This window comes from Grammomys surdaster, unplaced genomic scaffold (assembly GCF_004785775.1).
Source record: "Grammomys surdaster isolate TR1022 unplaced genomic scaffold, NIH_TR_1.0 371, whole genome shotgun sequence".
Lineage (NCBI taxonomy): Eukaryota > Metazoa > Chordata > Mammalia > Rodentia > Muridae > Grammomys > Grammomys surdaster.
In genome coordinates, this window is record NW_021604790.1 from 3,465,996 (window position 1) to 3,477,522 (window position 11,527).

The 11,527-nt window shown below is 47.2% G+C and overlaps 1 protein-coding gene across 2 annotated transcripts in view; it reads right to left on the reverse strand.

The window, feature by feature from the left end:
* Positions 1 to 10,970, reverse strand: part of Plekhm1 (pleckstrin homology and RUN domain containing M1) — a 47,170-nt gene extending 36,200 nt beyond the window's left edge. For both annotated transcript variants that reach the window (XM_028780579.1, XM_028780578.1), the window contains exons 1-2: positions 10,908 to 10,970; positions 2,656 to 2,741 (exon numbers count right to left, since the gene is read on the reverse strand). In XM_028780579.1, coding sequence (XP_028636412.1) covers positions 2,656 to 2,700 — 45 coding nt within the window. In that variant the 5' untranslated portion in view covers positions 2,701 to 2,741; positions 10,908 to 10,970. The remainder of the gene's footprint in view (positions 1 to 2,655; positions 2,742 to 10,907) is intronic.
* Between the last annotated feature and the right edge of the window lie 557 nt (positions 10,971 to 11,527).

An 11,527-nucleotide genomic window follows, 5' to 3' on the forward strand; every position in this document is an offset into this window, starting at 1 on the left:
AAAAACACCTCAAAACCCTATTAATGTTTTCTAGGAAACAGAGCTGTTTGCCAAAGTAGCCATAATTTTTACATTCTCAGAGATTAGAGGAGATGTCTAGCTTTTTCATGTTTTTGTCAACACCTGCTATTGTCTCTCTGATTACAGCCACCTTAATGGGGTGAAACAGCCCCTTACTGTGGCTTTCTCTTACATTTCCCTGGGTTTAATAGTAATTAATTTAAAAGTAATTAACAGTAAGAGAAAAAGCATCATTTTGTGTACTCACTGGTCATCTGTGTATCTTCCTTGGAGAAATTCTTTGTCCACTGTATAACCTGTTTTTATGTGTGCTGTGTGGGCTTGTGTGTGTCAGTATATGTGTGGATCAGCACATACATGTAGGATAAGTGTCTTAGTCACGCTACACACTAGTCTTTTTTGTTACTATTGTGGTTTTTCCAGGGTTTCTCTCTGTAGCTCTGGCTATCCTAGAACTCACTCTGTAGACCAGGCTGGCCTGGAACTCAGAGATGCACACACCTCTGCCTCCCAAGTGCTGGGATTAAGGTGTCTGCCACCATGCTCAGCACACACACTACTCTCATAGACAAGATCTCTTACTGAACCTGTGCTCACAAATTCATGGCCTACCTGGCCAGTGAACCCTGGGGATTTCTCAAAAATGTGCCTTCCCTCTCCTTAATTGGGGTTATAAAGACTGCCACAAGGGTTCTGGAGATCCAAACACAGGGCTTCACACCAGCAGGACACCATGGATAGCTATCTCCCAACCCCAGATTCTCTCTTAAAGGCTGAAATAGTTCTCTACATATTTTGGATACCAGACCTTTTTGAGAGATAATATCTTCTCTTTTTCTATGGACAGTGTCTTTTCATACCTTCTCCAACACTTTATGAATAGTGTCCTTTGAAGCAAAGATTTCAATCTTGGGGTTGAATTTTAAATGTTACTTAAAATATATTATATAAAAGGGTCAAACTATTTCCAACTGGGTGCCTGTCAGGTTCTGTGTCAGGGAATGCAGGGATAGCTAGACATACATCTCAAGGAGCGGGTCTGTGCACCTCTTGCTAAGAGGAGGTGAGGGCTCTGCTCCATAGGGCCTAGGGTGTGACAGGGATGACTTCAAAAGCCTAGCTGGAAGCCAGCAGGGAAACAGGTAGAGCTGACCCTCTAGTGGCTAGGAGAGGGAAGGCAGCTCTCTGAGGGTTGCAGCTCCTTGTTGCAGAAGGTTCTGGTAACTGGGGAGCAGTTCTGGGAAAAAAGGATTCTCCAAAGAAGCCACCACAGGACTCCACTGAGTCAAAAAGCTATCTGACCGCCCGCCTTTCCAAGGGGTGAAGGCAGCCAGTCATGAGCATCCAGGGTCAAGCAGGGAAAAAAAATCGCTATGAGAGCTTGTTGGAGAAGTTCTAAGTTCTGGTATACTGCCCACAAATATATTTGTTTGAAGTTTTCTGGAAAGTAGTACATCACACACACACACACACACACACACACACACACACACACACACACAGAGTCAACTTAACCCCACTATTGAAACTAATGAGATCAGCTGCGTCAGACAAACTAAGGGCTTGAGCAAACTGTAAAGTATACGCAAGCATGAGAACCTGAGCTGGGATCCCCAGCACCCACATAAAAACCTGGGCACTGTGACATCTGCAGCTTCAGCACTGGGGGGAAGGAGAGAGGAGAATCCCAAGGACTTCCAGCCTTTAACTAGTCTAACCAAATCAGCAAGCTCCAAAGTCAGTGAGAGACCCTGTCTCAAAAGGCAAGGGTGGGGGTCACCACAGCATGAGGAACTGTATTAAAGGGTCACAGCATTAGGAAGGTTGAGAACCCCTGTTCTAGTACCTTTTATAGGGTAGGTTTGTATATAGATATTGCTTAAATCTGATTTTATCATGAACTATCTCTTTTCCATCTATGGTGTTACAAGATGGCTCAGTGGATACTTGCTGCCAAGCCTAACCTGGTTCAGTCCCCAGAACCCACACAATGGAAAGAGAAGGCAGATTCCCATATTTTCCTGACTGCCACACACATGCTATAGGGCACATATACAGGCAGACAGACAAACATGTGCATGCACGCACACACGCATACAGAATGGGGGGAGATATCGACCTAGAATGGTCAGGATCCCCTGGAAGCCTGATTTTGTTGTAAATGTCTCTCCACCTGAAGCCTCTCTCTGGATAGTGTTCATTTATTTCACGGAAAGTAGATGAAGGCTGGGTACAGTGATTCATGCCAGCACTCCTAGCAACTTGAAGGTTAAGGCAAGAAAATCAGGAGTTTATCCTTTGCTATGAAGTGAGTTCGAGGCCCATCTAGGCTACTCCATAAGACTATCTAAAAGGAGAAAAAAAAATTTTAAGAAAAAAGCTGATGAGGGGCCTGGAGAGATGGCTCAGTGGTTAAGAGCACTGACTGCTCTTCCAGAGGTCCTGAGTTCAAATCCCAGCAACTACATGGTGGCTCACAGCCATCGATAACAGGATCCAATGCCCTCTTCTGGTGTGTCTGAGACAGCTACAGTGTACTCATATACATATAAAAATAAATCTTTGAGAGAGAAGCTGATGAAACGGTGGTTCTGTGAAGCCGCTCCCTCCCTTGATCCTATTTTGCCCACCTACCTGGATGGCAGCCCGAGGGTCCAGGCCATTCTCCACCGAGAGCATTTCCACTCGGGCAGCAGCTCTCAAGGAGACTCACATGACACCTGAAGGAACAGAAGGAGGAGGCTAGATGAGCATGCTCCGAACTTACCCCACAACTGCAGGCCCCTCCCAGCAGGCGGCAGGAGGTCAGGCCCTGTCACTAACATTGCAGATGAAATGCCTTTTAGCAAAGCACAGGAAAATCTGACACTGGACTTTAAGGAAGGAAACAGAAGTTCAGACTTAGGGAGGGGTGAAACCCTGTGCACCATGAAGGGGAGGGGAGAGAGCTTGTCACACCAAAATCTATGCAGAAAGCCAGGGCCTATGGGATAGAGATGTGCAGAGCATTCTCTCTCTTTTTTAAAAATATTATTTATTTATTTAATGTATATGAGTACACTGCTGCTGTCTTCAGACATGCCAGAAGAGGGCATCAAATCCCATTACAGATGGTCGTGAGCTACCATGTGGTTGCTGGGAATTGAACTCAGGACCTCTGGAAGAGCAGTCAATGCTCTTAACCACTGAGCCATCTCTCCAGCCCAAAGCATTCTCAACAGTGGGTTGAAGCACCTATCAGGTGCCACAATCAAATGTGGTGATTGCAGAAAATTTATCAACAGAAAAAGGTTTCTGAATGCACAAGTAAAAATTTATTCAAAATCAAAGTTTAATGAATCTGAGGTTATTTCTGGCAGAGCTCACCTGTGTGGCACCACGTGACTTCCACAGCTGCACTGGCTCTGAACAGGCAACACGTGTATTTACATTACACAGAAGTCACAAGACATTACCGTACATCATGATGAGCACTGTCTGATCCACCTCTGCCTGGATTTCAGCCAATTTTTCTCCCCTTTAGACAGGGTCTCTCCATGTAGCTCTGGTTGTCCTGGAATTCTATGTAGACCAGGCTGGCCTCAAATTTACCAAGATTTGCTTATCTCTACCTCCTGGGCCCTGAGATTAAAGGTGTGGACCACCACTCCCAGCTCTCAGCTCAGATTTGAGAAAACTTGCAGTCTTGCTGTGTTTATTACACAATTTTTTTCTGCTTTTACAGAAACATAATGGTTGAGTTATAAAAGCAAAGGCTTTTAGTATCCCTTCAGCACGTAAGGAACAAATTATACTTGAACTGGACAGACAAGCACAGCTTTCTTATCAGTATGCAAACTTGTTTTGTCTTCAATAAGAGCGACAACTGCTCTTCCAGAGGTCCTGAGTTCAATTCCCACCAACCACACGGTGGCTCACAACCATCTGTAACGGGATCCGATGCCCTCTTCTGGTGTGTCTGAAGAGAGCAACGGTGTACATAAAATAAATGAATAAATCTTTAAAAAAACGAAAGAAGCCGGGCGGTGGTGGCGCGCCCCTTTAATCCCAGCACTTGGGAGGCAGAGGCAGGTGGATTTCTGAGTTTGAGGCCAGCCTGGTCTACAGAGTGAGTTCCAGGACAGCCAGGGCTACACAGAGAAACCCTGTCTCAAAAAAACCAAACCAAACCAAACCAAACCAAACCAAACCAAACCAAACCAAAAACCGAAAGAATAAAACTGTATGTTTACCAAAGAATCATTTAAAAATAGATTTATGGTTTATTATTACTAAATGTTTGATTTGTCTACCTTATATACCTACCTATTGGGTCATGTAAAACTTCTCAGACAGAAGAGTTAGGTGTGAAAACTTCAGAAGACCTGCAGGTAGGGCATGAAGGAGGGGCTTTCACTGAAGATGCTCTGGTCTGGTGGAGACCAGGTGCCGGGCTTCACAATTCACATTCAAGGCCCGGGGCTGACAGGACCCCACTCTGCCCCAGTCCTGGGTTTTAAGCACACCTGCAGCAGCTTCAGGAGACAGCTTTCCCTCCCCCTTCTGCTTCTGCACTGGGCTCCAACGCTTTAGACTGAGTGTCACAGATGTATGTGTAAATGACCAACATGGATTCTGACATCTCAATTTGCTACTTGCAGGACCATGGGAGCATAGAATTGTATTTCTCAAGTGTGACATCTGAACATGATGTGTTCCAGACAGAAAAGCTATCTGCAATTCCAATGGATGTAGCCACAAATCTATAAACGAAGAATGCCACTGCCCACGATGTGTGTATGGATCCACAGTTCAAGATTCCAAAGGACAGGTGCCTTCTTCCCTTGGCAGAAGCCTGAGCACTCAGGCTAGGCAGGCACATTCATATCCAAACAAATCTAGGGAAAGAGACTACAGAGCCAAGACGCAGGCTATCTCACCCAATTACTGAACAATGCACAACCAAGGGATGTTACACAGACTGCCTTTTTTACACTTCCCCTGTGATCACCCTACGAACCAATGCCATTTCATTATTTCTACCTGATAGAGGAAGAAGGAAGAGGAAGCTGAGGCAGGTCTAGGAACAAATTTACACGACAGTGGCTTGGCTTCACTGCTAGGAACAACGCTAGACTTTGAGGGGGGCTGGGAAGAGTGCACACACTTCAGCTGCAGTCCCAAGGAACAGTAAGGCCAGTCTGGCCAGTGAGGTTTACAGGACAGAAGTGGAGTGTGAGACCTGGGGAGGAAAGAAACGGGGCGGTCCTCAGTGATGGGACCAAGCCAGTCTTTGGCTTCTTAGATAGTGGTAATAAAAAGGGCACAGAGTGGACATCCTAAGACAGGCTTTGTATGGGGAGGCAAGCATGTGGAGAAGCATGGCCCTCAGAGAGACAGGTTGCCACGAAAAGCCCTTGGCTCTGACTACAGAACTGTGGCTTCACCCTTCCAAATTCTGCTCCATCTCCCCAGGGATTTTCAAGGCTTCAGGAGGCCAGCCCATATTCTGATTTCCAAGATGGTAGAAAAGGAGGTACATGCTGTAGTCAAACAGTCCCTCCTCACAACATGCTTGTCGTATACGTTGAGTTCCTCCCTCATGACCCTTGTGCAGTCCAACAAGCAAGAGCCAACTGCTCAGGCTCTAAGCCCTTGGCTTCCAGGTCCCCATACTTCCAGGGTACAAGCCTCTCTCAGCCTTAGGCTGCTGCTCTAGTCAGAATTCCTCACACTCCAGTTGCTCTTCTCTCAGCCACAGTGAACGGGACCCTGGGGCTTAGATCTCAACATATAACTAATAGCCTATGTCAATTAAAGCTCCTGGGACTAATTACCTGGAAGTAATAGAGTACTCAAGTGGGGCACTGTTAATACAGACAGTTAATATGCTAAAGCCAGTAATTACTTTAAAAAACAAGCAAGTACATAAACAAACAAACAAGTAAACGCCACCCCAGGCCATGTAATCTCAGCATTTGGAAGTAGAGGCAAAAAATCAGGAGTTTAGTATCATCTCCAACTACAGGACAACCTGCCTCAAAAAACCAAAACCATTGTAAAGCAAACCCCAAATCCCAACATAGTGGGCTCATTCTTGTAATCTCAACACTTAAGAAAGAAGGCTGAGGTAGGAGGACTGTTGAGTTCAGGCCCACTCTCAGTCACATAGGGAGTTCCAGGCCAACCTGGCTACAGATACTTCCATCTCAAAAAACCTAACTGGGGCTCAGCAATTAAGGGAAAGTACTGCTCTTGTAGAAATCCTGGATTTGGTTCCCAGATAAATCACAATACCATTTAACTCCAATTTTGGGGGATCTGATGCCCTCTTATGTCACTACATGTGGTGCATACACACAAACATACACACACACACACACTTAATTAATTGAAAAAAAAACTAAACTAAACTGAAGCTAAGAAAATCAGAGTACACAGGTCTCAAGTAAAGAGAAGTAACATTGCCAGAAACTGTCAGAAATGCCACAAAATGACCAACACTAGCTCAGGAACCCAGAACAACCATTCCCAATTCACAAAATAAGTCAAAAATTTCAGGTTTAGGCTGCTTTTTTTTTTTTTTGAGACAGGGTCTTTCCATGTAGTCCAGCAGACCAGCCTGGCTTTGAACGCACAGAGATCATCCTGCCTCTGCCTTGCCAGTGCTGGAATTAAAGACAAGCACCACCACAGCCGGCACATTTATTCTTCTTTGAAGGAAGTAAAACACGAGCTCCTGTCTGAATCATAGTGCCTCAGAGAGACAGGAATGCACTTGTCCATGGAAGCTGTCTTGACTGCTGGGTCAGTGAGCACCGTCCACCTGGTGTGGACATCAGAGTTCCCAGCATGTGGGACTGGTGTCACACCCTACCCGTAGCCAATTTTCACTGCCATCAAGGAGAATGAAGAGAGGTGTGGCTTTCAGGACACTTCTGCGTAAGGAGTAAGAAGACTTGGGCAACAATGCTGAGGCTCTCCAGCATTACTGGGGAGATTAGCAGGAGGCAGCTCCTGCCACCTGGAAAGCCCCAAACGGTACTAAGTCTGCCTCTACCCCAGGCACTGATTCACTCTTATGTGCCTTTTGGGGTGAACGTTTCCCTGGTCTGTTTAATTCTTAGAAGAGTCCTGTGCGACACGGTCATCTCTACTTTATAGGAGCAAGCGCACAAGCTCAGTAGAAGCAAGCCAGAAACACAAATCTTAGGTCTCCTGAGTCCTTTTTTTGCAGCTCAAACTGTCTCAGGTCAAAACAAGCTCCATTTTGTCAGATAAGAACACTGTCTTACCAGACAGATTTATGGCCCCAACCGGCCGAGTCCAGGTCTTGACGACACCTAAGTTTTAGAACTGTCCTTTCTTAAATGTTCAACTCGGGAAGCATTTGTCCCAGTTCTAGCTAGTATGGTCGTCTTACTTCATCTAGACTCTGAGGAAGAAAGGAGGAACGTGGCTTACATGAGACTTGAGAGAATGGACAAGGACGCTGCACGGCCCTCAAAGCACTCTGCTCACCAGTGAACTTCAGGGCTTCTCCTCAGAGACGCCTTGGCCACACCAACAGCCCTCCTTGCACAGCCTGAATCACATCCCTGTTGGTTGTGAAGCCCTGTGCTTGGGCCGTCCAGCTGCCAGACCAACCGACGGACAAGGCCTATTATTTCAGTTGGAAAAGAATGACAGAGTTACGTTCTGATTCAGAAAGGCAGCTGACCTTTCAGACACATGAATGCTGAGTGAGTAACCAGCACAGCCTTCTTCCTGAAGAAAGCTTGACTTCTAAACCAGTGTCCTGGAGAGGCAGGGGCAGAGGTACGAGTAATATTAGGGGTAAGCATAGGTAGGGGTGAGGGTTAGGGATATAGGAAGGGTTTGGGGACGTGGGTGGGGATGGGGTAAAGAGAACAAGCTTCTGAAGCAGTATTCAAATTAAATACTGCTGGAGGGTGAGAGACTAGACCAAACACTTGTGTGGGTGAGGGCATCTGTCCCCGCTGGACATTTTCCCTCCAACCTGCCTTTCACCCAGTACCACTGCCTCTCCCACATCCCTGTTCCACACACTACAGGACTCTTCCCTCTATCCTCCTTTGGTTTTGTTTTGTTTTTTTAAGGACAAGACCTTTGCTGTGTAGCTCAGGTTTGCCTCAACTTCTAGCAATCTTCCTAGTTTCTCTTCGCTCAGGGAAAAGATTACAAAGCCTGGCCAATGATGCCTGCTTTTTAGATTTTTTTTTTTTTTTTGAACTAGCACTTAGCAGTGTGCTATCACTGAGCTCTATCTCCAGCCCTTAATTTTTCATTTTTGAGCAAGATCTTGCTATGTGGCATAGACTGACCTTGAACTTACTATGTAGCTCAGGAAGGCCTTAAATTCCTTGGGAAAACTTTGAACTCTCATTCTCAGACTCCTGGGCACCTGTGGTTACAGGTGGGTAGTACTGTACCTGGCTTTGTGATAGAATTCCAAAGATGTGTATGTTCTGGATGAATAAAAACAAGAACTTTGAAGAACCCATTCATCATTGGGCTTCTAGGACTACGTACTGACTAGTACTTAAAAATAAAAATAAAACCAAACAACAAGCCCAACTCTTGAATGACTTAATAGATAAGAAAGGCAAGGCATATAGAACAGGTACATCTATCTATCTGACAGGCTGTGGGAAGCTGAGGCACACCACTCTACGCTGTAGGGGTACTGAGACAGTTCTGCCAGTACAGTAAGCTGCCAATGAGCCAAAGACCACTCTGAAGGTTGCATCATCATGAGAGGCTATTCACAGTAGACTTGCGCTCAGCCTCCACAGAGGAAGACCACTGTGGTAACGATGGTCTCTCAGGGCCCTTTACAATTGCTGATAGGGCTTGAAGTGTATAGCTCAGTGGCAGAATACTTGCCTAACATATACGAGGTTCCTGGACTGAATCTCCAGCACTGGGAGTGGGTATGGGGAGAGGCAGGGGGCTGCTATCAAAGACAGTTGACCCTCCTGAAGCAAGCCCATTAGAATTTGGAGGAAATGAATACCAATAGAAAACAACAACAACAACAACAACCTGAGCATAGGACCTTAAAGACACCCATCTGCCTCAACTACTGAATTCACCTTTACATGTCCCTACAAACCCCAGTGGCTAAGACTAAATGATACAGGACCTACAAAAAGAGAAGCGATTTTACAGCCCCTAGTCCTTCAGCTTCCCCGGGACTCTTCATGACTTATAACATGCTTCCGTGACCATTATGTCTCTGGGTTCAATAATGGGGAAGATCTGCATTCAGCTATGCATAAAGGAACACTGGGAGAATTCTTCCTCGCAAGTGCTGGGACACATGGGCAGGACTCTGAGTGCTCCCTGAGGCTCTCTCCTGACAGAACGTCAGCCAAAAGGAAGGGCTGGTTTCCATTACCCCAGGATGAATGAGATGGATGAGTGACCATCTCTCACCCTCCAGGTATTTGAATGACATCTACCATTACAACAGCAGGCACAAATGATTTCATAGGAATGCCAGAAAAGCCATCTGTGGAAACACATTCAGGAGATCAGACACCAGGAAGAACCTCTCTCCCAAGAAGCTCTGGAGTGAAAACTCTATACTCAGTTACCATCTGAGTCCTACAATTCACCCATTTAGTCTGCTGGGCTCTGAGCAAGGAGCAGACATGGCTGCCGAGGAATACAGCAAGCAAGACCAGTAGGGAGCTGTGCCCTAAGTTCTCCAAGTGAAAGAGAGCTGGGCTGAGGAAAACTGATGGGAGCTGAGGAGATCTAGTTAGTAGTAATTCTGGGAAGCCAGACATGGTGACTCATGCCTACAGTTCCAGCACTTGGGACGTGGAGTCAGGGAAGATCAGGAGTCCACGGCTAGCTTTGGCTCTTTGGATTGGCCGTCTCAAAACAATAACAATAACAAAAAACAAAACCACCCTCTACCCTACGAAACCCAAAGAACAAAAAATAAAGATTAAAACCAGGAGTGGTGGCCCACACCTTTAATCTCAGCACTTGGAAGGCAGAGACAGGTGAATCTCTGTGAGCTTGAGGCCAGGCGGGTCTACACAGTGATTTCATGGAGAGATCCAAGGCTAAATAGAGACACGCTGTCTCAAAAACAAACAAACAAACAAAAACAAACCAACCCAAACTAACAGTGATGAATGGGGGGAGGGATATTATCAAAATACATTACATGCATGTATAAAGTGCTCAAAGAATAAATGTATATTAAAAATAACAAAAGGACTGGGGGAAGTGGTAGGAACTGAGGCAGTTTATAGAAAAGTCTTAGGCAGGGAAGTGTCAGAGAGAACTTACCTATGTGATCAGCTGGGAAACTAGGTAGAAGTCGGTAAAGAAAAGATACACATAAGACTTGAGCTAAAACTGTGATGTCAGTCAGAACCGGCAAGTTCAACAGGAGACAACTTTAGTAGTGCGTCAGTGGGGGGGAGACAGACCTAGGGTGTTTGGGATGAGTGAGGCGGGTATGACAGGCTGCGGTAAGAAATCGGAGCCAGAATGCAGGGTCAGGGGAAGGTTCAGAAGAGTTGAGGGATAAACCTGATGTTTAGATAAGAGGTGGCTAAGGGATGTGGCTCGCTCGGATCGGGTTGCAACTGGGCAAAAGAGGGGTCACGAATGAGACTACACTTTTGCAAGACCGGTGGTTAGGGGGCCCGGCTTAGGGCTGAGGTTGGCGGCGGTGGAGACGGAGGGGGAGAGAGCCGGTGGCCGCTGGCTGAGGTGGGAGCAGGCCCGGGCTGAGAAGGGCCGAGGTTCCCACCTCAAGTCTCAAGGCGCCCAGGGGTTGCGAGTGGCTGGGCGGCCGCAGGCCCACCGCCAGATCGCGTAGCCGTCCCGCGCTTCCCTCTACGTCGACACCCCAGACTCACCAAAGGGAGCAGGAGCAGGCGGCGGCGCTCCGGACGAAGCGAGACTCCCTCAGCTTGGAGCACAAGCTGCGGCTCCAGAGGCACTGACAACAGGAAGCGGCGCGCGGCGTCTGACGCCATCACGTCCGCTCGTCGCTACGGCCCCTCCCCCAGCCCGCGAAACCAATCACCGAGCCTAGAGGAGCCGAGGGGCGGGGCCGGGAGCTCTTCCCAAGTGGGGGTATTGCAGGGGTTCTTCGCTCGGGTGAGGGATCCTGCCGCTCCCGAACCCCAGGTTCTGGGTAGCTCAGAGAGGCTGAGCCACTGTCGCGTCGGGACCGTCTGCCCTCCGCAGATCTGACCATCAACCCCATCTGAGCAACTCTGGGGCTGTCGTTTTTTTCCCCTCTTAAACCGAAGATGCGCCCTGTGGCGCCATTAACCTGTATGCTTCTCTAAGGGCATCAGTATCGGAGGGAGGGAGTGGATCCTGAGTCCAGGGTCCAAGTGGGACCCTCAGGTCTGGTTTTCCGGAGCCAGGAAACGGTTGTTTTGGCTTGTCTTGAACCACGTGATCACCCTGAGGGCTCTCTTGGACCTGTTAGTTTAATTTGCTTGCGGTCAGCCCTTTGAGGCATGAA